We start from the raw sequence: 27,116 nt of genomic DNA, 5'->3' as shown, positions 1-27,116 counted from the left end.
TTCGCCATCAACACCTCCGTTGTCAACGTTGCAATCATCGTCTTCTTTATTACGTCCCTATCATCGTAAAGAACAAGTGTTTATCAGACGGATACTATATAACGTTGAATTGACAATGAAAACAATCGGAAGTTGTATGGGAATTATAGTAAGATGAAGTGTTTTCCAATATGCAACGATATAGCTAATAGCTGTTGCTATATAGACTGAGACAAAATGAAAAGAAAGTGTCCATGATCGAATTATACGGATTCCTACGACTATTACACACCGGTGTAAAAATGACAAACTCGTGATATTTGAATATTATCGAAATATTTAAGAATGCATAGATATAAGAATTGCATGAAGATGCAATGCGATGTTGAGTTACTACACATGAATTCAATCAAACATCTAAAATAATATTGATTGATATATGATGTATATTAGTCAAAGCGATTAGATCGTATTAGTATATTGACCGTCCACGATTTTTGGTTTATTCATAAAGGGCTGCCTAGCTGTATAGCTTATTAATATTGGTATTTTGATCTAGGATACATGCCATATTAGTTGCGACACATATTCTTCTCCGATCTATTAACGCGTTACCTCATCGTCTTTCATTACAACTATACCTGTTTTTTCGAAATTGTGAACAAATCTATCATGAAACTATAGGGCCAGGAATACTAAAATACTAATTTGTTAAAAAGTTTTATTGTAGTTTTTGTTTTTAGATGATCTGAGGCATCATTATGAAAACTTATTTTTGAGAACTGCTATGCAAATGTTGGATTAATGAAAGTTCATTCAAAATCATTTCTACGTTAATTTTGGTTTGCTTTTGTTCAAAATTCAAACATTCAAATTAGAAAATTAAAAATTTTCATTACTTTTCAAAATATTATGGACATTAATTTGAAACTGCGAAAATTGTATGAAGCTTCGATAATATTATTGATATTTCTGATGAGTTAACTTAAAACACATAATGTTAGTTTAATATATATATATATTTTTTTGTCATATTAAATCAATTATGAACCTGTTTATGGAACGTTCCAAAATCTAATATATTTGTCCTTAAATTTCTGATCTTTTAGATCGACGATCAACCATCCACGCTTATCATCTGGAGGTGGCAGTAGCAGTTGGTACAACGGAGGAGCCAACAATAACGATAAAAGCCCTAATTCGATCTCGCAGGCCTCCCATCAACATCCCTCCGGTTCGATAGCACCGTCACAGCTGCCGGACATTAGAATAGGAGCCAGTCATAACAGCAATACTGGAAGTGTAAACAACATTAATAATAATAACAACAATAACAACAACAGCTATGATGGATATGCTGTGAAGCAGCAGAAGTCGCAACAATCACTCCCGAAGTCTCATCGATCCGGTTCTGAGTCGGAATCGTTAAACGATCTCCATCTTCACCATTACTCCCATCAGCACCACTCCAATAATCACTCCAATAGCCACAACCACCCCCATAACCAACAGCAGCAACATCACCATCATCACTCCCTGTCACGGAATTCGTCTCCGGTGCTGTCCAATCCAACATTGCACGGTCATTATCAGCCGCCGCCCCATCATCACCATCTACTGAGCAGTAGTGGTGGTGTAACTAGTGTTGCAGGTGTTGAGCGCAACGAAAGGGGACATTTTCACCATCAGCATCACCACCAGAACCAGCATCACGTGCATCATCGATCGGCGTCACGTTCCCGATCACGTTCGCCAAGCAGCAGATCGTCTTCTTGCTCCTCCTCGACGCACAGCAGTGGCGGCGGGGCACCGAACCATTCTGGGGAAGCTGGCACGACGACGAACCTCTCGGGGCGTAGCAGTGGCAGCGGCAGCGGAAGTAGTAGCGGTACCGGAGCAGCGTCATCGGTTGGACTGCTGCCCTCGCTGCCGACGCCCTATGGCCGCGGCGATGCTGCTGCAAACTGCTCGTCACCGTCAACAACTGCAGCAGTAAATGTTGGACGGACTCTGCTGCAATCCGCTATTTCCACGGCAGCTGCAGTAGCAGCAGCAACAGCAGCCGCAGCAGCCGCAGCCGCAGCAGCCGCAGCAAAAACGCCGGCAGCAATAGCATCGCCAGCGACGCACATAGACAGTAGCAGCAGCCACAGCGGCTGTGGCGACGGCTCGGACGGCGGTAACGCTAATAATGCAGCTAACGGCTCGGGCAATCAAGGCAGAAGCAGTAGCAGCAGCAGCAGCAGTTCCAGCAGCACCAGTTCTAGACACAGTTTTAGTGGTGCATCCGTTGGTGGTGGTGGTGGAGGGGGAGCAGCAAGCACTAGCGTCACAACGACGTCGTCGACCGCTGGTGGAGCAGCAGCAGCGACAACATCTGCGGCAGCTCCAGTCACTAGCGGCGGTGGAGGCGGAGGAGGAGGAAGTGCGGGAGGAACAGGCAGTGGAGTGGGAGCAGCAGGACCAGTGCTCAGTAACGGGAGTGCTGGCAGTAGTGGCACGAGTCTGATCAATTGCCATTCGGACGATAACCGTCCGTTGGCAATTTGTGTCCGAAATTTGCCTGCCCGCTCGTCCGACACCTCGCTCAAAGATGGCTTATTCCATGAGTATAAGAAGCACGGGAAAGTGACGTGGGTGAAGGTGGTCGGCCAAAACACCGACCGGTACGCGCTGGTCTGCTTTAAAAAGCCGGAAGATGTTGACAAGGCACTGGAAGTGTCCCACGATAAGCTGTTCTTCGGCTGCAAGATAGAGGTGGCACCATACGCGGGCTACTACGACGTGGACGACAACGAATTCCGGCCGTACGAGGCGGAGCTGGACGAATATCATCCGAAGTCAACGCGGACACTGTTCGTCGGCAATCTCGAGAAGGACATTACCGGGAGTGAGTTGCGAAAACATTTCGAGTGTTTCGGTGAAATCATAGAGATAGACATCAAGAAGCAGGGTGTGAGCGCTTACGCGTTCTGTCAATATTCGGACATAGTGAGTGTAGTGAAAGCGATACGGAAGATGGACGGTGAGCATCTTGGCAACAATCGCATTAAGCTCGGGTTCGGCAAGTCTATGCCAACTAACTGTGTGTGGCTGGATGGGGTCTCGGACAGTGCAAGCGAGAACTATCTGGCGGCACAGTTCAATCACTTCGGCACGGTGTCGCAGGTGAGCGTTGATCGGGAGCGCAAGCTGGCCCTTATATATTACGAGCAAGTGCAGCAAGCTCAGGCGGCAGTGAAAGAGATGCGTGGTGTGATGTTGCGCGGTCGCAAGCTGCAGGTGGACTTTGCATCGCGAGAGTGTCAGGAGGCGTTCTTTGATAAGTTAGATAAGCAACAGTCGGGGGGCAGTAGTATATCTGCGTCGTTCGGATCGCCCCGTTTCGGTGGCGTTACAGGAATCGCTGGAGGCGCTAGTAATAGTAATAGTGTAAGTGGAAGCGTTAGTAATAATAATAGTACTGGTGGCATCAACTGTGCTAGTGTCAACAGTAGTAACAGTGGGAGTAATAGCAACAGCAATAACTCGATCCGTAACCGATCTGCTTCGTCGTTCAGTCGACCAGGCAATCCGCTCAGTGGCCGAGGGGGCGATACTGGGTCTGTTGTGAATGCTGGCGTCGTCAGTGGAGGCGCCTCGCCCCGCGTTGACCCGCTATCACTAGCGTCGTCGTCATCGTCAGCGGTGGCCGCCGCATCGTCTGCAGCGGTCGGCGGTGCCGTCGGTGGTGTTAGTTCACGGGGCGGTAACAGTGGGTCCGTAGGAGGAGGTGGTGTTGGTGCTTCCTCATCATCATCGCGATCGAGAAATGTGCGATACTCGAGCGAAGACTATTATTCGGAAGGTGGTGGTGGTGATCGGAGGTTTCGCAGCTATGACGAGTACAGTCAAGGATCAGCCACTAGCTCAACACACGAGGATGAAAGGTACGATCACCACGAGCACAGTAATGGCAACAGTAGCAATAATGCTGGTACCGGCAGTAGTGCCCATGCGGGAGGATCGACGAGTGTAGGCTACAGTCGTAGTAGCAGTCTCATAGACCGATTGTCGGGAGCTCACCATCACCACCACCATCATAACTCTTCTTCGTCCGACTCTCCACCATCTTCGGCAACAGTGTTGCCAGGTGGTAGCACAATGGGTGTCGGAGGAGGAAGTAGCTGCTTGTCATCCTCGGTACAATCCCGCCTAGGTGGCGATGTTGATCTATCACCTTCGTCGACCGCTAGTAGTATACGGAAGCGCAGCGAGAAAAGCACAGGTAGGCAGACAAAGTCGATGTGCTTCATTGATAAATGTCTTTATTGTAACATATCTTTGTATATAACATGTTCTTAAATATTCGCTTTTGTTTTTCCATGTGTACATTCCAGGTGGCGATAGTAGTAATATGCGTTATCTGCAGAAGGAGCGTGTACATATATTAGAACAGCTAGAAGAATGCCCGTCCAGTGGCGATGAATTGGTGAGCCCCAAGAAGCGTATCAAATACAATTCCGACGGACATCATCATCACCACCATCACCATCATCATCATCACGGTAGTGACTCAGATCGAGATCGCGATCATCGCGATCACCGTGATCTACGTGATCCGTCGCCCGGAACATCCGTTGCGGGTAGCGTTGGAGGTGGGACAACAGTGGTCAACAGTAACAGCAGCAGTGGCAGTAGTAACTTGCATCACTATAACAGTCACCACCACCATCACCATCATCATCATCATAGCAACAACAACAGTGATAGTGGAGGAATAGGAGGCGGTAGCGGTGTTGGCGGATCGTCCATCAGTGGCATTCAGTCATCATCCGCACTGACGCATCGGAAATCAATGGAAGTGCGTCGGCTTTCCGAATGCAATTTGCAGACATCGAAGCAAACGTCCTCATCGTCCTCCTCGTTGGTAACTGCCGGAGTTGGTAGTGTTGGTGCTGGTAGTGGTGCAGGAGGAGGAACGGGAGTAGGAGGAGGAGGTAGTCATAGCAGGAGACCGTCCACCGAAAGCACATCGTTACACCAGCGTCACGGTAGCAGTAGCAGCAGTAGCGGTATCAGTGCTTCCATTTCGCAACAATCACACCTGGACGGAGGCAGTAGCAACAATCACTCACTGTACTCGCATCATTTGAGCAAACGGCGAAAAATGATTGCTGATGGTGGTAGTGGAGGCAACAGTGGTATGCAAACAACATCATCTGGTACAACTGCGAATGGCGCAGCTAGCAGTAACGCTGCTGGAAATAGCAGTTCTGCTAATGTAGGAGGTGGAGGAACAGGATCGTCAGCAGGAAGTGGAGCGAGTGGTTTGACAACGTCGAATGAGCATCACCATTCGTCACGGGGTCGTGGTCATCAGCTGCACTCCATACATTCTCATGAGGCTAGTGGAGGGGAGAGCGCGGACGGTTCCCGTCCTGGTACTCCACTATGCGATGAAAGGCCAGAGAATCTATTGCCTAGTGAGCCTCGTCGCATACCGACGGGACGTTCGTACAACCAAGAACCGCTCGTTCTCCCTCTACCCAGGTTTGCGGTGCAGGTGTTTCAACAAAGTCGCCTAAACGCATTACAGCAGCAACAGCTAACAGCTTCGTCTGCGGGAGCTTCGGCAAGCGGTGCGATGTCGACTTCGTCGTCCTCATCATCATCTTCATCGTCCTCATCTTCATCGTCGATTGATCGACAGATGACAACAACAGGAAACACTGCTACCGTTACACCTGCGATTGGATCTTCACCTGCCGTAGCATTGTCATCTAACAATGCGGTCCAGATTAACCCATCATCATTTGCGTCCAATTCTAGTCTGCAGAACAATAATAGCGCCCTATCCAGCCCACCGCCAGTTGGTATACCGTCGTCTAAACTACAAACTCCCCTGCAAATTAACACCATGCATCCATCAGCGACGACAACAGGGAGTAATAGTTTTAGTCTGGTTGGAGGTGGTAGCTCATTGATGCTGGACACGACCAATGAAATGGTCCCAGCCAGTCCCCCACCACGTGCTTCTTCTGTTAGTTCAACCTCCAGCGATTCGAGTGATCTAGGTCTTTCGCTTGATGAACGTATCAAGACTCTGGATGAGAAATTCGAAAAGTGGTCTGGTAGCACCCAAGCCGCTTCTGTTGGACGACTAGCGGTAAGCAATAATGTTGCTATTATCAATAGCAGCACTGTTGGCAGCGGTGGGAATAACAGCGCTGGAATCGCTGGTGGTAATAGTTCCAGTGAGCTTCATTTTCTGAACGATCGTCACCATTATTCGTCGCATTCTTCGAGCAGTAAAGGATATTCGAATCATCATTCCTCCTCCTCTCTGCACCAGCATCATCATCAGCAACAGCAACAATCGTTTCACAATCATATTGCGGGCAGCAGCAGTTTGTTAAACCATCACCATCAGCATCACCAACCTGGGCATCAACTGCAGTCACCATTATCCGCTGGATCGTCGTCTACCTCTTCCTCCTCCTTAGCTACCACAGGCTCATCATCGTACCGGCACAAGTTTCTTGATCTCGATGTACATGAACTTCCCCCTTCGGACATCGTCAAGTCCGTTCTTTCGAAGAAATCGATCTTTGACGAAGATCTCAAGCGGCTAGAAAATATCGATGACAAGTACGAGCCTCGTGATTTTTCCAATTATTCGAAAAACAGTGCCACTTTGGCTTCGGCTACATCAATTGCAACTGTATTGGGTAACAGCATCGCTTCTGCGATCGGTGCTCCAGCAATAGCACATGGAGGAGTTGCAATTGGAACTGCTTCACCCGTCATCGTCAACAGTGCTGTGTCGTCGGCTAATGCATCGCCGGTGCATCTAAGTTCGATGAAGTCATCAACAGCGACAGTAACATCTCAACAACAACATCTAGTTGGAACGGCGGCTTTAACGCCGGCAGTAACGACAGCAGTTGCTACTGCGACAACAGTTGCTTCGCAAACAACATCAGCAACAGCACCAATCAACATACCACGGGTTAGCGGCAGTGCTTCAGCATCACCAATGAACAGCCCTCAGCCGTACAACAGTCCCAACCCATCTGTAAAATCCTGCCTTCAATACCCTTTTCCCAGTCATCCACCATTGGCTCAACAAGCACTATCGCCGTCTTCTGGGTCTAATGCTGTCACAACGACAACTACCAGCAACAGCAGTAGTAGTGCTGGTACTGGTATTACGACCGTAACATCGTCCTCGGACGCTTCGCAGTCAATGACAACCGAAATGAAAACAGTGGCACCATATCCAACTACGGTGGTCAGTAAAAGTAGTAACCCTTCTAGTTTACTGCTGACCAATACCATCAGCTGTACTAGTAGTAGCAACAACAACGACCCAACAACAGTTACATCATCCCCGTCCGTTAATAATAATAATAAAGATAGCAGTAGCAACACGACAAATACTAGAAGTACAGGTAGCAGCACTCCAGCTGCTGGGATTGTTGCGGCTGGAATATCGACGATTGCTACTACTAATAATCACATCACGGCTATCACAACAGTTGCTAATGCTACCGCCACTGCACTATCGTCGTCGTCATCATCATCTTCGTTGTCGTCGTCAACCAGTAAACCAAAGACCAATGTTTTAAATAAAAGTATTAGTTTAACGGAAAAAACAAGTACAAACGCTAGCGGTAACAACAATAATAATTTAATAATCAATAGTGATAATCTTAATAGTAATAGCAGCAGCGGTGGTAGCAGCGCTAGCACAGGTAGTGGTTCTAGTGTTAACCATCCGTCTTCAGCGACTGCGGCTGTATCGTCGTCAGGAGTAACACCAACGACTGTAACGAGTATAACACAAATGCAGACTCAGAAACTGTCCTCTTCTGTGTTATCAGGATCGTCAACTACTTCTTCGTCATCGTCGTCGTCACCATCAACAACAATAGAGTCGTCCATTACTAGTAATTATAATGTGGTTGTGAAGAGTAGCAGCAGCAATAATAATGCAGCTGCGAACAGCGTACCGGGAAGTACAAATATTGGTACGATTAAGCTGGGCACGAGTGGCAATGGCGATGGAAGTGCACCATCCCATGAAGTACCGCCTATGCATTCCAGTAGTAATAGTGGTTCGCAGAAAGATGAGTCATCTAGTGGAGGCAACAAAACTAGTATCGGAAGCAGTGGCAGCAAGCATCACAAGGATCGACGAAAACTATCCACCGCGTCGTCTACCTCATCGACATCTTCGTCGAGTGTAGTGTCGTCTCCGAATCCTGCCTCTGTTGGATCCGGATGTGGGTTGAATATGCCGGATGAGCCTGATGAAACGCCAGCACCAAGTGTATCGGCTTCGTCAAAACATTCGAACAAATCGATCAAGTCCAATTCGCACACCCACCATCATCATCAGGTAGCGAGTGAGCATGGTCACCGGAATAGCGGTAGCCACCATAATCACCATCGTCATCACAGTGACAGCATTAGCAGCAACAGCAGTAACAGCAGTAGCGGTAGTAACGCTAGTGGCTCAAACAATGGGAAGAACTCTTACAAAGAACACGATCGTAATCACGTGTCTGTTGCTAACGATCACTCAGTTGTTGGGACAGGATCTTCTGCAGTGAGCAGCAGTTATCGAGATGAATTCGATCGACTGAAGCAGGAGGCTGCCTCTGCAGCGGCTGCAGCGCCGGGAAATATTATGGACCGTCATACAACAGGATCATTAAAGCGCAGAGACAAAGATCGAGAAGAGCGTCCAAGCAACGATGACGAATCGCGAAAAGGAAAAGACGACAGCGGGAGTATGCATTTGGAACATCGCGAAAAAGACAACGATCGGTATGGTGTTGAAAAAGATCGTAAAGAGCACCATAAGCGAGCAGATGATAGCACGAAGGAACACGAAAAAGATCGTCGTAGCTCGAAAGCAAGCGTTGGACTATGTAACGATTCCGAGCAATCGAAAGATTCGTCGCTTCAAAAAAATCAACATCTTTACCATCAGGATGAATCTTCACACCATCATCACCACCATCGTGAGCGTTCCTCGGACAAAGATCGTCGTGATCGTGTAAACTCGTCTGGCAGTGGCTCGCCAGCGAGAAGTTCATCAAAACGACGTCTTAGCTCTCAAGACAGTATAGAATCGTCATTAGAAGAAGCAATATCTCTTAAAAAACTTCGTTCCAATGCACAAGAATCTAGTTCTGTTGTTGCGTTATTATCTGCCGGTGGAAATGGGTCGAAGAGTAGTGAAAGACGAGACCCTGGCAAGGAAAGTCGTAGGGAGGGCAGCAAATATCACCATCACAAAACTAGCAGTCGAACGGAGGGTAGTGCTAGTGGTAGTAGCCACAACCATCGTTCGGAAAAGATTTCATCAAAATCTAGTGGTGCTAGCAGTGGTAGTAACCCTACTGTTCCTTCGTCACCTATGAATAATGTTGGTTCTACGGAAAAAGGTCCTTCATTCAAGTACGCAGAAAATCACGTCACCGATAAACAGCAAGCATACTTGCTCGAAGAGCGCCGCAAAGAGATCATGCTGACGAGTGAAGATCATCATCAAAGTGGTGAAGCTGCAGGGGTAGCAATCGCTGGTACTGGTGTTAGCAATGTTGGCGGAAGTGGTGGAGTATCCCATCATCACAAGCGTAAGGAGCGCTATCACGATAAACACAAGTCAAAGAAAAATCGCGATCCATCTCGTGATAAGGAAAATACTCTGAATGCAAATTTTACTGCTGATAGCTATGGTGAGAACCGATCTACAAGTGATGAAGAAGAACAAAATAGAATACGCTACAAAAAGGAACGAAAGGAGTTGCAGGAGTACGCGAAACAGCGCCATCACAGTTCTAGTGGTGGAAATACTGGAATAGGACTGGATGGGGTAGACTACAAGTTGGCTGTCAGTAAGCTTAACTGCGGTAGTAGCGGCGGTGGTGGTAGAGTAGATCGCAAATCGTCGCAACCCGTCAGCCGTGCGGAATCTTCTGCAGAGGAAGGACGAGAAAAGAAAAAGTGTCGATCGAACAGTAGCCGTAAAGCGAACAGCTCCGATACAGACGATTCAGATGAACCTAAAAAGCATTCAATTTTCGATATTCCCGACGATGGACCGAATATATCCATGTATGACAAAGTGAAGGCTCGATCTTGTAAGAATATGCAGAAACAAGAAGAGGAAAAGAAAATTAAGGCAAAATTTTCCCAGTTGAAACAGTGCAGAGCAAAACGGGAGGGTAAGAATAGATCGAAAAGTTGGGAAGAAGGCGACGATTCTGATTCTGATGCCATGCACTCAGATACTACGATCAACAGCAAGTATAACCACAAAGACCCGAACAAGAGCGGCATGGTGACAACGACAGATGATGAAGATCACGCTTCAACGACACCCCGTTCTCGACGCAATTTCAAGGGCTCTTCGCTGGCTTCCGACTCAGATGAAGGCCACCATCATCCTCACCAACAACGTACGGCAATGTTTAATCGCGATCGGTTGAACGATCTGTGCGATGATGAGAGCAGTGAAGGTGGAGGAAATTTGATGCTTCACAATGTGGGTGGTGATGGGCGGGAGAAATCGAACCGAGACCTCCATCGGCAGCAGAAGCAGGAATACCACGATAAGAACGCTCGTCGCAGTTCGGGCGAAGATAAGAAGTCGTTGCGGAAGAATTCTCGCTCTACTCGCATTCAATCAGATTCTGAAACGGACGACGAAGTGATGTCACGTGAGCGAACAAAACTGAAAACATTGTCTGGCGTGACTCGGTTAGAGAATAGTGTCATTTCAGATGCTGAATTCAACCACATCAACGACAACATTGGCCGCATGTTTGGTGGCAACACCGAAATCAATGAACAGCTTTGCCGAACGGAAGATGTTGAGCAGGATATAAAGATCAAAAAGGAAGTTAAAAGCGAGGATGAGTGTGATGCAGATAAAAAAAGTGTTACAAATGCAGCAATTTTGCTTTCATCTTCTGTGAACATTGGCGATGGGTTAAAACAAGCTGCTTTGATTGGCGATGATCGCAAACCATCCTCATTTGCTCTTATCGCCAGTGATATTTCGGATGACGATCTCGTGAAAACGGTAGTAAAATCGGAATATTCACAGCAAAATATCATTTCAAATATCCCATCCACACCCACATCAGCAACCATGCCATCGATCAAACGCGAACAGGTCGATGGTTTGATTTCACACAAGTCGTCCAAAGAGCGCCAGCAACATTTGTGCGATCAGTCCGGCTCCGATGGTGCTGATTTAATCGTTCAATTGACATCGAAGGTAGACACGAGTCAAAGTGAATCGAAGAAAAAACACAAGAAAAAGCAAAAGCGCAATAAAGCTCTTGACGGAAGTGGCATATACGACCATCCGGAGAAAGAAATGCCTACGACACCCAAAACTTCCGAAGTCCGCGGTTGCGATACAGAAACTGTTGTTAGCGGTAATGTCGCCTCGTTCAATTCCCCGTCATCAGCAGTTGGAGGTGATAGCGCTAACAGTGGTAATCTTTCCCTTACGACTTCCTCTCCTAGTGGTAATAGTCAACAAACATCGAATGTCACTTTGGTTCCTACATTGATGAGCGATGATTCTAAGAAATCCACGAGCGAAGATCATCATTCATCGTCCTACAACAAGAAAAAGCATAGCAATGGAAAGAAGGAGAAGCGCCGTGATCGTTCTAAAGAAGATCACGAGAAATCAACATCTTCCTCTTCGAGTCGTTCCAAGAAATCGAAGAATCGACATAAGGAAGGTAGTGCCACAAGTTGTAGCGGTACATCAAATAACCTCAGCGGAAATGGTTCTAGCAGTACTAATAGCAAATTCCTTGATATGGAACTATTTGGTCCAATATCGGATGAAGAGTCGCAGCATTCGTCCGTGGAAACTGAAGCATCTCACGGCAAGCAAGGTTCTGTTGAACCGGATGAATCCAAGGAAGAGGATGCGCAGCTGCGCAATTCCGAACATAAAGATAGAACTGTTGGAGCAAACACGGAAGGATTGCCAACGTTGATGGCTGAGCTTTCGAATACAACCACCGAAAGTCAACTAAATAGTGGTTGCAAGCAACAGGAGTTAACAACTTCCTCTACGCTACTGAGTGCCACGTCAGCTGATTCATTCAACGATAAGGAATCGCGAAAACGCAGCAAGGAAAAGAAACGGCGTGATCGCGAGAAATTGCGCGCTTCGATGGTGATACTTAAAGACGAAGAAAACAGTGTTGATTTGGATGAAGCTGGTAGAGCACTAGAAGCGCAGCTGATGAGTGATACCGATCAGAAGGTGGAAGATGTGTCCCCAGCATCTACTATTGCGAGTGCCTCCCTTAGTGGCAAACGATCGTCAGTGGATGTGTTGGACGTATTTCGCTACACGGATGGAGACGACAGTATGGAGATGTCATATGGAGAAAAGAAGGATCTGCCATCAGCATCATCGACAGAACACAATCGCAAAGACAAGAAAAAGAAAAAGAAACGTGGCAAAGAAGAGAAGCACAAACATCATCATAATAGCGGCGGCTCACTGGGTATGAATACGGCTGTTACTAACACAATCGGTAACAATATGGAATCTAGCGGGTCTATTCATGGGCCAATGATAGATGGTAGTAGTAATGTTTCTCATATAAACTTCGGAAGCAAAAATAATAATAACAGTGGTAATCAAGTCAATAGTCATACAAAACCACAACCGCCAACTACGACACCTGTTACACCGTCGATTAATAAGCTATCTCTAGATATCATCTCCGCCCAGCAAGAGGATTTCAAGCACAATCTCAGTAAACCGTCGCCAAGTTTGCCCTGTCTGCTTGATGAAAGTCCACCGCCTTCCAACAAGCAGCCAATGACAGCACAAATGAATGCCCGTGAATCCACTGGAGTAGGAAATACTGATGAACGCATATCATCTTCTACTCCCTTGCCGGTTCTAACAGAAGATAAGCGGGAGATAACATGTTCTACGCCCACGTACGAAATGGAAAAGACATCAGTTGTTCAAAAATCACAAAACATTCAGGATCTTAACGATAAACCGGCGGTAGCAAGCATTAAGCAAAAACTGGATCAAACGGAAAACACGCAGCAGGTACCGGTGCCGCCATTTGGATACGATCTTGATGAAAAATTGGATGAAAAAGCAGTGATGTCAATATCGGGCGAATTTACTGAAAAGTTTAGCAAGTCTGATAAAGTAACAACGATCGATGGAAAGGAAATCGAGTGTAAGCAACACCTGCACGAGAAGCAGAAACTGGATGAATCGAAGTTGCAACTCATTGAGGAGAAATCGCGCGTAGTGATCTCACAAGAAGAAACCGAAGATGCCGTAGCAGCATTACTAGGAGAGAGCTTCGGTACGTCAAATACGCCCGATTTCTCCGATATGTACAGCGATCCAGTTGAGGAAGAGCAATTATCTTCTCAGTTACACATAGAGGAAGAGCCACCACAGATACCGGAGGAGGACGACGAAGAGATGAAGAAGGCAATTATGAGTTTGAATGCGGAAGAGCTGGATATGAAGGAGGCGGATACGCCACAGTCGGAACATGATTTACAAATTGACACAGATACGGAGGACGCCAACTTAGATGACGATCACCAGTCTAGTTTGCTTCGCTTCGATAATCCACCTAAAACACCGGATGTTGATCTGAGTCAGATTGGTAAACCATTGATCGAAGGATCACAAATGACTAAGGTCGGAGAAAGTCCAACAGTGTCAACAACAGCAGTCACCGAAAGCAGCAATACGAAAAAGGACGATTCCAGTGGTAAATTAGAGATGCCTGATACACCGGGTAAGAATGTGACAACGGCTAGCGATTCACCGTCGCAAGCTATATCTGAAGAAATTCTAGCACAATCTGCCAAACTCAGTGCGCGATCATCTAAACCTGCAGTAACTATGCTGGAGTCATCGAAAGCAACTTCCAGTTCCAAGGCATCGTCTATTGTGAGTGATGTTGTATATTCGGTAAATCTACAAAATCAAAAAATCGTTATACCAACGGCTGTTAACACTAGTGGTAAGGATCGATCGAGCGTATTATCTGCCTCTAATATAGTGGACGTGAAATCAAAGAGCGCTAGTGTTGATCCCAGCTCGACGATGATGACACCAACAACGACATCGGTAGCAGTGCCATTGTCACCGAATCAGTCTGCGATTAAGCTAATTACATCCAGCCCAACTACCTCTCAAAGTCCAAGATCGATCAGTGTCGGACATTCATCCCAGCAGCAGCAACTTTCTTCCGCGTCTAACTTACGTCACCAGTATGTTGTACAAACACCACCTACAATCACTATTCCGGAGCAGCATCCCATCGTCTATCATCCCGCATCAGCAGCTGATGCAACTGCTCGAGTTGTCGTTCCGACGACAGCAACATTGAATAGTGGTGGTAGCAGCGTACAATCGCCAAAACTACACATCGCTCCACATTCTCCATTTGGCCGAACATCATCGCCAACTGCAATAAGGCAATCTGTGAATAGCGCTAATCGTCAGTCGCCACAACTAAGCCCAATTATGCAGGCAGGAGGTAACCCTCAAACGATGATTATTCACCATGGTGGACATATCGTAGTACATTCGCCTAATGCTTCTCAAGTAGCGGGACCATCAGTCGTAGGACAAGGAGGTTTCCTCTCTCAAAAGTCTGTGACCCCAGTGACAGCGGCAGGAGCTGGACTCCAGTATCAACAACATCACCTGTCGCATCAACATCCATCACCAGGTTCACGAACGTCATTAGCAGGAGGACAGCTGAAGTCAGTGTCTATGACCGGTGGATCTACGAAATCAAACGAGCAACATGCAATCAAGACACAGTTCAACAGTGGTGGAAGCCCTGTGGCAATGGCAAGAATTATTACTGCCAGCGCAGCACCAGGATCTCCGACGGCTGTGGCCACTGTTGGGTTGGAGTCTACACCTACCAAAACCAACATTGTAGTTAATGCAGCAAGCATCAATTCAACATCGCCAATATCAATGACAACAACGCATACTACTGCCAAATCGAACGATTCGTCGCCTAAAACTACGCCAACTATAGTTGTACCATCTTCCACGCTGAGCGGTACTCCGATTAAGCCAACCACAATTGTTACTCACCAACCAATTACAATAACTTCGGTTACACATGCGCAGCAAACCAAGCAACAGTCGCAAGTTACTGTTGCAGTAGCCAAAGCTACGGCACAGTGTCAATCCACGACGACAACAGCATCGTATCAAAAACCGTTTGGAGAGCAAACCGCGGCTAATATTATTGTTGCTAAGGTAAAACAGCCGGATATAAAAACGAACACTATGTTTGGAGCTTCTAATAACACAATCTCAACAATAACATCAAATCCGAACCACCAGCCAATTACGCCAATCACGTCAGAACCGGTATCTAAATCATTGTTCACCGCCGAAGAATCGATGAAAGGATCGGGTAACGACAGAAAGGCATCGGATATCAAGTCGGAATCGGCAAAGGACAGCAAACTGGAGGAGAAGAAATCGAGCGAAACCAATTCGAAACAAACGCCAGGTTTAGATGATACTAAGCCACTGTCATCAACGCTGCCAACTGTTAGTGTAGATGATCAAGAAACAGATTCGAAGGAGGACAGTGATTGCTGGTCGGCAAAGGAGATCAACATAGACTCAGTAATCAAGAAAGTCGATGCATTGTGCTCGGAAGATGATTCATCGTCTTCCCAACCAATTGCGGTTACTGCAGTAGTCAATACCACCAGTGCTATCGATAAAGCAGCATCCACAATAGAAATGGTGGCCAAGGGAGGTGGTGAAGAAGTAGTTAGCAAATCTCCGTTGATAAAGGAAGAATTAAAAGATGATTCTGCTAGCAAATTCATCAAAACATCGACATGCGGTGGTGGACCATCTGCGGGAGAATTCAATAAGATGCCAGAAACGGTTACGACGTCATCTGTTTCGGCTGATGATCCGTTAAGTCAGCGTGGTGGCTCTTCTGCGGCTCCGATCTTGGATGAAGAGGAAGGTGAGGATGCACCTACAGGCGATGTAACGGAGAAGGAAAATGTTGCACGTGGTGGCACTGGTAAACGTGGGGGTCGCCGGGGTGGTCGAAAAACATCGGAAAGTGGTCATTCCATTGCGATTGGAGGAGATAAAGCTACTAGCACTGGTACTGAACAAACAGTACTCGATACAGGTATTCAAACACGTACAAGAGGTGGAAAAACTCCGGGTGGCAAGCGTGGTCGTGGTGGTCGCGGCGGTGGTGCACGTGGAGGAGGAACAGCTGGTATGGTAAATATGCCACAATCAGTGACGACTCCTTTAACGTCATCAGGACCAATGACGCCAGGAACGCCTAGATCTGCTGGTGGAACAAAAGTAGGAATGCATATAGGCGGTTCTTCGGATGTCTACGAATTCCACGATGACTCAGGAGAAGATGTATCGAACTCGGAAAAGACGTTATCTGGTACTGGACCAGATGGTGCACGTCCACGGTTGATTTTGACCATCAAAAATCAAGCTGCGGTAACAACGGCAAGTAGTGCACCTGTTACTAGCAGTACTCCGACAACAGTAATAGCTACAACCACCGCAATAGCTACCAGTTCTAGTAGTGCTACAGTAATATCAACAGCAGCTACAATTGTCAGTGCCAGCGTGGCTTCCAGTTCCGAAGTCCCAGTTTCCACAGTCACTACTCCAGTAGCATCACAACAGCCAATAACGACTACAAATGTCACCTTGATACCACAAACGCATCAACAGCAGCAACCACAACCACCACAATCACAACAGCAAAATCAGCCAGCAGCACAAACGCAATCAGCCCAAGTGTCAGATGAAACTCATGGTTTGTCGATGGACGTTGGCAAAGACGAGCAAGTGTTGACTACAAACGCGGGCGGTATTCTATCTGCTGCAGCAGTTGCAGCCGCAGCCAACACAAGAAAATCCCGGCGGCTTTTGGAGAAGGATGGACGCAGCACTATCGACGATATCATCGAAGATGTGATTCGTAACGGACCTTCGCCTAAGGTTGCTGGTGGAGTTGGACTGCAACAACAACTACAACATCCATCAGGTGTAGTTTTGGCACCGACTGTACAACAACCGCAGAACATGCCCCCGCTTGGTCAGCAACATCAACAGCCATCGACAATTGTAACGGGCAACCAAGCTGCGGGAGGCTTGGTACAGCAACAGCCGCAGATGGTTTTGCAACATATTGTTGGTGGAACTGCAGGAGCTATTGGTGGAGATCAACAACAACAGCAAGGCGTTCACACGACGCGTCGTACTACTCGACAGAACACGACAGCTCTTACCGGTAAGTCGATTTACGCATGCATGTGTGTTTGCGAGATTTCGAGTAAAATATTGTTTTTAATTCTTCTGTTACAGCCACCACTGGTTCAGGCGATATGCGTAAATCCCCTCGTAGTACACGCAAGGGTAAGGACCGCAAAATTTCAGAAACTTCAACTGATAGCAGTGACGAAAAGCCACCACAACCGGTATCATCAACATCTGTAGCAGGAAACACAATTGGCATGAAGACACAGACAGATTCAAAGGCTTTGGACGATAAACAGGTTGCGGGTACATTGTCCGCTACAACACCAGTGACGCCAAGCATGCAGGTATCTCGTCCTAACGAGACAGCATCTGTGGCGGATAAATCCAAGTCCGAAAAATCGAAATCTACAGATGAAGCGAAGGCTCCTACTGAGATAGGTAACGTTTCGCAACCGAATTCACTCACATTGATCGATCCGGTAACGGGAGAAATGGCAGTTGTGCGTCACAGCAAAGAAGGCCAGTATGTACCAATGCCAAATGCTCCGCAACCATTGAAAAAGGTTATTGCGGCGGCTGCAGTACAGAGTGCGGTCGCAGCCGCAGAACAGCTGAAGTCGGCTGGAACCATAACAAATGCTGGTTCTCCTTCGTCACCGGTTCCGCTGGTTAATAGTGGATCACCGAACGCTTCAAGTCGCATTGCTCCGACGCCTAATGCAGTTTCATCACCCACGTCTTCGACAGGAATATTGTATACGACCAATAAGGCGATTACAACGGTGTCATCACACCCACACCAACAGCAACCTATTGCCGCTTCCAAACCACATACATTGAAATCACATGTGCTTAATTCACAACAAGCGCTACAACAACAACAGCATCAACAACAAGTTGTTATCAAATCAGGACAACAACCGCCGCAACCTGGTGTGTTAACAACCCAACAACAACAGAACACCGCATTTATCCAGTCAGGAAAGACGATCCATCCCACAACAACATCGACGCCGTTGAAACTGACTACACAACCCATAACTACTACTGCATTAGGTCAGCCACAGCAGATCATAATACATAATGCTATGGCGGGCCAACCACAGTCTCATGCAATGGCCAAGCAAACAATTATTAGTGGTAAATCATCAACAGGTTCAACTCTGCAGCAACAAAGTACTGGCGGGGTTAGCAATAACATACAACTGCATCAACACACAGGCACTGGAAATTTGTTAATCAATATACCATCCAACATGCATCCGGCAACCGCCGTACAAATGTCTCCACGTTTGCAACAACAACAACAACAACAGCAACAACATCAAATGATTGCCAATGCCAAGCAACTACAAAGCCAATCATCTCAACATCAGCAACAACACAAACCATTACCACATGTTGTGCAAACGGCTGGTGGACCCGGAACTGCAACGCAGCAAATAATCATTCACCGTGGAAAGGCGGGACCAGGTACAGAATCAACCGGTACTTTACACCAGCAGCAAATACCTGTTGGCTACACAACTGTCCTACAGAGCGGTAACAAAATGATCCAACAACCCGTATCGACTGGTCCTGGTCAGCAAGGACCGACGGCAAGTGGTGCTGGTTCTATTGTAACCCAAGTACAACAACACATACTTAGTAAGCATCCGACTACAGGCCAAACGATACAGATTGCAACGGGTGGAGCTCAAGGTCTGCCTGTGCACTATCAAACGGTGCAGCAACCTGGACAGTCAACGATCGTACACAAAGGGGCAATTACAACCGTCCAGCATAAGCTCGTTCAGCAAACCTCTGCTGGCGTCCAACAACAGCAGCAATCGCAGTTGCAGCAGCACAAATCGGGTGAAGGAACACCAATCGGATTGCACACGATCGCAGGAAAAACACCAATCATCCACCAGGTCTCTACAGGAGGAGGAAAGGTTGTGCAGATTCAAACTGCAGCGAGTGTACCATCACAACAGCTTCAACAAACGGTTAACGCATCAGGAATCGGTCAACAGCAGCTGACAAATACACTGCAACCAATTGGACTATCCAAGTTGACAAACCATCATGTATCGACTCCATCACCGCCGGCACAATTGCAACAATCACAACAACAGCCACCTACAAAAGGCATGTCTCCGCTCCTACATCAAACTCCACAGATAATGACAGGCGCGGTTGCAAGCCCTCCATTGAAACAATCTCATGTTCAGGGCCAGCAACCGATCGTTGCGGGTATGTATTTTTGTTTGTTGTTGTATGTCAGCAAACTCATTAAATGTTTTTTTTATACTACAGGCGCGAGCAGTACACGCGTTGCTTTGCCTACGATAAGTCCTCAGGGACAGTCAGGACATCCCCAACTGCCGCAAGCAAACATTCAGCGGCATATAATCACACCGCAAGGAACGGTATACGAAGCTGCTAATTTGGTAAGTTTTACGATAGCAATCTTATTAGTGGTAATCCAAGAAATATCAAGGCATTCGCTCGTCATATTTTTATCATGTAGTATATGATCCTTCGATCAATAATGAATATTCTATCTTCTATATTTGTGGACGCTGCTACATATTGTTATGCCATTGCAATACTTCGTGTGCGTGTTGCATATTAAATTCGTATTGCAGCGTGGTGATTTGAGTGGATTCATCAATCGAGGACAGAGTCCTCCGCCGGCACATCAGCAAACATCTCCTATAACACCGGTTCATGTACGAAATAATCGTTCTAAAATAGTGTTCACACATGAGATTCACACTTTATTTGATATGCGTATACGTTATATTCTTAGTTATTGTTGGTTATAGTTACGTTTAAGTATTATAATTTATGAATGTACGACTAGGTTTGACACATATATGACAATGGTTTTTGCTTTCGATTTCTTTCTTTTCATTCGCATCATATCCTGATTGTTGCCGATCGCTTCATTTTACTCGAATGATAATCAACAGGGCCCCGATGGTGGATTCCGTGGAGGCATGCCGAGAGACTATGTGAAGTACTTGTACCGTAACAATATTCCGATACCAAGGTAAATCTAGCGTCAACTTCACCAAAAGCAGATACATAAAATGCACTGCAGCAACGAGAATGATACTAATGATCTTTTCTTCTTTTGCATTACACAGCAGGTCTCCTATGAGAGAAATGGAAGTGGAAGAAACGATCGCTGCCAGTCCACCGTTAGAATTGCGCCGTCCAGCAAGCGGCCCTCGCACAACCGCCGTTCCGCTTAGTCTGCAAAGTCCTGGAGATCGTGTAACGGGTAAGTTAGCATTTTGAAGACGTAAAAATTATATACGTAATGTTGGAGTTTTGATAATACATGTTTTTTTTTGTTATTTTAGATTCACCACAAGGAGCTCAGGTGTACATGGGAAGTGCGCGTATACCACATCCCTACCCGGATTCGTTGAACGCGCGCTATTACGAACCAACTATTGGTGGACCGAACGCTGGAAGTGGAGGACCGAGAGCCATGAGCACCGAACCACCGCCTGCGCATCGCCCGCATAATCTGTCCACTTCGGCTTACACTGGAGTTCCCTATGCGGTCACACCAAGTCCAACACCGCCACCATCGGCTTCTCCCGCGACCATGTTGCATATTCAACGGGAACGAGATCAGCAACAACAACAGCAAGTGGCCGCCGTAGCTGCTGCTCTTGCGCAGACAGCCTCCGGTCAGCGTTTGGTTGGAGAACGTGGAGCGTCTCAGGTTCAGCCTGGCAGTGGATACTATTATCGCAGTGAGGTTGAACACGAGATGTCCGAACAGCTGCATCCTGTTGCGCTAGGTCATGGTTCGTCTTCGGTAGCCGCATCCGCACCTTTGCCAGCTCATACTGGTGGAATGTTACCGACTATGGCGACACAACAAACTGTTGCTATTGGAGGTCGAAGCATACAAGTGGCTACTCCACCAATGATCAGCGGTGGTGGTGCGCCTATGGGTGGAAGCGGTGGAAATGGTAATGTACCAGCAGTTTCCGTCGTTCCAACACCGCCACCCGTTCAGAAAGATTCGCTGGACGCGTTGCTTCAGCGATATCCGGTGATGTGGCAAGGGCTGTTGGCACTCAAAAATGATCACGCAGCTGTACAGATGCACTTTGTGTATGGCAATCCGAACGTAGCAGGCAGCTCACTACCGAGTAATAGCGATGGATCGACACCACCATTGCGCATTGCTCAGAGAATGCGTCTGGAACCGGCGCAGATCGATGGAGTCGCTAGAAAGATGCAGGTATGTTAATCAATGCTAATGGTGCTAATGTTTATTGCTATCTAGTCGATGAGCATATTTATTAATTTATTTTTTTGTGCACCTTGCAGATGGTCAACGAACATTGTATGCTGTTAGCGTTGCCGTGTGGCCGCGATCGCATGGATGTGTTGCAACAGCAGAACAATCTGCAGACTGGCTTTATCACCTATCTGCAGCAGAAGCAGGCAGCTGGTATTGTCAATATAGCGGCACCAGGTAGCGCACAGGCGGCGTACGTCGTACACATATTCCCATCGTGCGAGTTTGCCAATGAAAATCTGGCCCGAATCGCGCCGGATCTGATGCATCGTGTAGCAAACATTCAGTACCTGTTAATCGTGATTGCAACGGTGTAAGAAGAAAACCCTGACAGCGTCACAGAAGAAGAACAAACAAACAAAGTAATGGCATAATATATTTTTTTCTAATGCAAAACATGCTAAGCATAACACGAAAATGTCCTATATTCGTAACAGTCAAACAGAAGAGCACGTTTGTGAGAACATAATGAAATTAAATATTTACAAAACGACATATGCCCCCGTTACTAAGAGAAGATTTAAACTGGTTTTATGAAGCATTTCTACAGAATTGTAAGCTGTGTTCAAGAAAAAAAGTGTCGTAGATATTAAACGAAAAGCGTAGAAAAAGTTAATAACACAATCCAAAGGATAGTCCCCAGCGCAAATTGTGATTTATCCATAAAATCTCTTGAGTATTACTTCCGATAACAACCACCGCCCACCACGGCTTAAAACGCCATAATATGTGAAAGCTGTCGTTGAAAATGCATCCACACTGTAGTATACAAAATACCAACATTATTGCTGGGTAGAAAATGCAGTATGGGACGAGCTTGGTCCAATTGGGAGAGACTTTCTTATTCGATTTGGAAGCACCACATGCATATGCTCTTGGTTTGGAGCGTTTGCTCCTGGAAAAATTGCAATAACAGGGTTGGTTTTGTAAAATTATACTTTGAAACACATCGCATTACGGCTCAATTGTGCTACGCTATCATCATTTGGTCATGAAATAGAACATTAACAACGAGTAAATACAATTTTGCATAGGTGAAAAAGACGCATTGAATGCGTATGAAGAATTATTGGTTGTTTCATGTAAATGGTGGTTAAAAAAAATAGAAAAATATCTGAAAACAATAAGGATGGATTTGTTAAATGGTAATGGCTACTACAGAATATAATCTGTGTTGGTTTTGCTAGTGCTGCTATTAGTGCCGCGCAGCTAAAGAGTAGGAATAGTGCTCATGAAAAATAACTGCTGGCAAAGAAAATCCACTGCTGTCTTGTAACAATGTGGTGATGAATCACCACATGCACTCCAAGATCATCATTAATAACCACATTTACTAGTAATAAGTTAAGCATACACTTTTGCTTGACGACTTGACAACTTGACGAAACACGGAAGATGACCTAACCTATCTTTGATATGCGTAACGCGTTCGAAGAATGATGATGACGATAACGACGATGGTATCTAAACTAAAAGATAAAGGAGATAGTACGTTCATACATACATACCTTTGGTGGTTGACGATGTTGGAAAACAGAAGAAGTAGTAGTACATAAGGAAGAATCAAATAAACTTTAAATCGCAATGTATAAAGTAGCAGGGCAAGGTAAAACAAAAAAGCATTGGTAATATCTAGTGTCTAAGGTACGGATATCATGATGGGCGTGTGTTAGGTTAGATTGTGAGAAAGATGCAGTAGGAATAGAGAGGATGTATAAGACCAGGGCACAGTCGAAAGCGGTTAAGCTTTTAGTGTGTGTCACACGAGAAGCGAAAGTGGTTTTCCATGCTGCATCTTTCTATACGATAATGCACACGTGTTCTGGGGATAAAATTGTATAAACTGAACACAATAGTAATGTTATATTTTCGCAGTACGGTCCGATGCAGTTAACAAAAACACCCACGCTTATACACATACACGACATACACACATAACACACACCTATACATACAAGAATACTGCAAAAGATATATGGTAAGGTATAGGAGGCATATTACAGCAGAAACTTCGTGCCCGTTTCCCGTTGCAAAACCTGCACTTCATGTGTAAATGAAAGGAAATGTAAAAAACAAACAAACACGTAAAATGCATGCAACAACGGACGGGCACACGGACAGGAGAATCGATTTGATCGTAGCGTAAATATTCAAACACTATGTAATATTTAGCAATCATAAGCTTACAGGAAGAAGGATAGTGTCGAACACGATTCAGAGGGAAGCTGAACCGGTTCTGTGAAGCAATCGACAAAAAAAACTATACCATAGCAAGTTTCTCGCTGTTGTGGTAGTGATTGTTTTACTTCTGTCACGCAAGATCACTGTATCCTTTTTTACTCTCGTTATAATTATTTTCCCTTTTGTTTTGCTATACGTGTAAGTACTTTCGTATGATAAAAACTCGCTGTACATATAAACTCTAAACGAAGATGAGATAAATAAAATCCGAACCCACAAAAATAAAACTAAAATCAAATGAGAATATTGTGATTGTGAGGGCAGCCTGAAATATTGGGATATTGCCGGAGAGAAGTATATGGTTGTGGGGCAGGAACGATTGAAAGAAAGTCAAGTTTGATCAGATCAAGATGGGTTATTGCACAGGGGCTTTTTGTTGGCAATCATGTTTTTAGGTTGCATAAAAACAACCACAACACAGCATGAGCTCCAATTTTGAGCACTTACTAGCATCGAACTGTAACGATAACAAGCGAACAATAAGCATAAATAAGGAAACATAAATGAAATGTGTAAAAAAATAAACAAGCTACGCTAAACACACACTAGATTAACGTACGATCATCCGCCGATAAGTTAAAAAAAGAATACATTTGGTGTTGCAAAAATGTTATGCACGGTAGAAGATAATTGAAACCAACCTTTCATAATATCACTTGAGAGGTGCATGTTTCTACGAAATGATTTTCTAGCGCACTATGAGCGCAATAAGCAAGTAAAGAATAAAGATCACCAAAAAGTATAGAAAATTGTTCTTGTCGTTGGTGCAGAAGGCAGTTTTTTAAATTGAATTTTAAACCATTCGTTCATTTGGTATGCGCGAATCATCTCGACAGTTTGTTTTCAATAAATCTGCAAGAAGCTTTTTTCCTACTATACCTTCTCTAATACTTCAAAAGAGACGTTTTTTTGGCGGGCAATGGATTTTAGATAGTGAAATTATTACATCAAGATGAGTGCGTTTAGTGGAGAACTGTTTCCCGTGCACGGGTGCTGGGTTGGGTATTGATTCCTTCTGCCAAACCAGCTATATTCTTGTTTCCTTTTTGCCTATGGTAGTCATATTGAAGTCAGCAATAATAGAACAATGTAGTAATAGAACTAGAAAGTGAAATGAATAAATCTTCACAAAGGTAAGGAAACTCAAACACAAAGATAAAGGATGTGAGTAAAATTAAGGAATGTTATACACATAAAACTGTAACAACTAGCAAACAAGCAGTGAACATAAGAAGTCACCAACACAAAGCGCCGTGCTGCGAACGTATAAACCATATAAAGGAAGAGAAAAATGAAACAAGATGGAATAAATCAGAATGAAAAAAAAACCTACAAAGAACTCAGCTAAATCAGTAAATTCAATCTTACTATTGGTTAAAGCAAATAAAGGGATAATAACTGTTATTATTACTTACCTAATTGTGATTGTCAAGAATTCAAATGAAGAATGTACCTTTTTCTGTATATTTTGTATATAACAATCTTGTATAAGATGAGAGAAGAAAAGTCACTAACCGTTTACAGAAGCGCGTATGAAAAAAGGGAAAAATCGCTGCAATACATGGTGGAAAAATAAAAAGTAAACGGATTGAATATGAATTAATTATAAAGATTACAGTAAAATTGAGGGAAATAAAAAATAGTACATCAAAATAAGACTGTTTTTTTGACGATGATTCCATTCAAAATAAAATGTAATAGGTGGTATCTCCAATCAATCGATTTAGGTACGAGTTTTTCAATTCATCAAAATCTGGAAAGATAATTAAAGGAGAATGTAACATAATCTAGCAAAAGGGATCGAAACGGGCTCCCCAATCTATTTTATATCAGGCGAACGAGAATGAAAACGGCATACAAATCAAATGCGGCCACGTGCTGCTGATATAACTTCTATTGAATGATAGCAGCACGCAATCCTGATGTAACTTGAAGCTTCTGTTGCGTTTGCAAGCTTTTGTTGTAGGGAGAACAGCATGTTTTACGCTTGCTGGTGGCGTTTTTTAAGTGCAACAAGCCCGAAAAAATCAATACCGAAAATAACTTGTAAGGTATCCGTCGTTCGAGTGGACAAGCGGTTCGTTTGAACGACACACTATTTACGTACCAGACGCGTGTGTGATACGACGTGTGTTACACAGGATAAGAACATTCAAAGTCTCGCAATGCGGTGTTGGGTAGGGTTAATGTTGCTAGCAGCAAGTGCATCGTTTCCAGAAAATGTAAGTTAAATGCATGTCGTTCCTGTAAAGCGATCACTCGATAATGATCACTTATTTTGCTTTCCATAGATCGAAGCAGCCACATTTACGGTAACATCACAAGTTTACATGGACGTATCGATTGATGGTGAAAAAATAGGACGCATTACCATTGGCATGTTCGGTGAGGAAGCCCCAAAAACGGTAGCCAACTTCCGCCAGCTCTGTACGAAGGATGTGGATGGGTTTAGCTACAAGGGTAGCCGGTTCCATCGGGTCATCCAGAAGTTTATGATACAGGGTAAGTTAGAAATAGATGGAGCCAAATGAAGCTAATGGTTCGCACAGGTAAAATTCCCACTTCTCTTGCTTACAGGTGGTGATGTTGTTTCAGGCGATGGTCATGGAGCGATCAGTATGTATGGTAAATATTTCGACGATGAAAATTTGAAAATCAACCATACCTGTTCGGGTTTCATTGCGATGGCAAATCGAGGCCCCAATACGAATGGATGCCAATTCTACATTACCACCATGCCGGCACCTTGGCTAGACGGGAAACACACCATCTTTGGTAAGGTGCTCGATGGTCAGGGTGTGGTACATAAAGTGGAACAAGTGCGAACGGACACGGATGACTACCCAGTGAAACCGGTCATCATTGACGATTGTGGTGATCTTCCGATCCTAGGATCATTTACCGTTTCAGATGATCCTTACGAGTGAGTTCAACTTTAACAAGTCGCAAGAAATTGTTCCACATATATTTAAATTGTTTTTTTTTTTTTTTAATATATTAATTTACAACAGCTTGTGGGCCTGGATCAAAGCTGCGTACCTTCCCCTTGGTATGTCATTTTCTATTCTAGCGTTCTTCCAGTACATTATTCGTAAATTGGATGGTTATACGAATCGTGAAGCATTGCGCAACGCAGAACTTGCCAAAAATGATTAAATAAGGTTTTAAAATAAAAACAACATAAAATTTTAATAAACAAGCTCTGTTCGTTTGTGTGTTCGTGTGGGATGGTATGAGATGTGGAAAATAGCGTGTGCTAATTAA

At 45.1% G+C, this 27,116-nt stretch overlaps 2 protein-coding genes across 5 annotated transcripts in view; both read left to right on the top strand.

The window, feature by feature from the left end:
* Positions 1-24,090, top strand: part of LOC125775113 (protein split ends) — a 73,992-nt gene extending 49,902 nt beyond the window's left edge. For 3 of the 4 annotated variants that reach the window (XM_049445598.1, XM_049445599.1, XM_049445600.1), the window contains 9 exons: positions 1,089-4,246; positions 4,359-17,330; positions 17,405-19,534; positions 19,598-19,731; positions 19,930-20,013; positions 20,257-20,336; positions 20,434-20,570; positions 20,653-21,551; positions 21,641-24,090. In XM_049445598.1, the coding sequence (XP_049301555.1) occupies positions 1,089-4,246; positions 4,359-17,330; positions 17,405-19,534; positions 19,598-19,731; positions 19,930-20,013; positions 20,257-20,336; positions 20,434-20,570; positions 20,653-21,551; positions 21,641-21,928 (19,882 nt within the window). In that variant the 3' untranslated portion in view covers positions 21,929-24,090. The remainder of the gene's footprint in view (positions 1-1,088; positions 4,247-4,358; positions 17,331-17,404; positions 19,535-19,597; positions 19,732-19,929; positions 20,014-20,256; positions 20,337-20,433; positions 20,571-20,652; positions 21,552-21,640) is intronic. The other variant, XM_049445601.1, reaches the window with a different exon arrangement.
* A 1,219-nt stretch (positions 24,091-25,309) lies between these two features.
* On the top strand, positions 25,310-27,051 carry LOC125775141 (peptidyl-prolyl cis-trans isomerase, rhodopsin-specific isozyme). The gene is made up of 4 exons (XM_049445659.1): positions 25,310-26,074; positions 26,144-26,354; positions 26,430-26,775; positions 26,864-27,051. Exons 1-4 carry the CDS (start codon positions 26,018-26,020, stop codon positions 27,006-27,008), a joined length of 759 nt encoding a protein of 252 aa, XP_049301616.1. The 5' UTR covers positions 25,310-26,017; the 3' UTR covers positions 27,009-27,051.
* The last annotated feature ends 65 nt before the right edge of the window (positions 27,052-27,116 follow it).

The sequence above is a fragment of the Anopheles funestus genome, chromosome 2RL (genome assembly GCF_943734845.2).
Source record: "Anopheles funestus chromosome 2RL, idAnoFuneDA-416_04, whole genome shotgun sequence".
In the NCBI taxonomy this organism is placed as follows: Eukaryota; Metazoa; Arthropoda; class Insecta; order Diptera; family Culicidae; genus Anopheles; species Anopheles funestus.
The sequence above is the reverse complement of the archived record's forward strand: the minus strand, read 5'-3'. Positions and strand labels throughout refer to the sequence as shown.

Coding starts and splice junctions, on each gene's coding strand:
- LOC125775141 (XM_049445659.1), top strand. CDS start 26,018: ATGCGGTGTTGGGTAGGGTTAATGTTGCTAGCAGCAAGTGCATCGTTT. Junction 26,355..26,429: donor CCAGAAGTTTATGATACAGG/GTAAGTTAGAAA, acceptor TCTTGCTTACAG/GTGGTGATGTTGTTTCAGGC. Junction 26,776..26,863: donor GTTTCAGATGATCCTTACGA/GTGAGTTCAACT, acceptor AATTTACAACAG/CTTGTGGGCCTGGATCAAAG.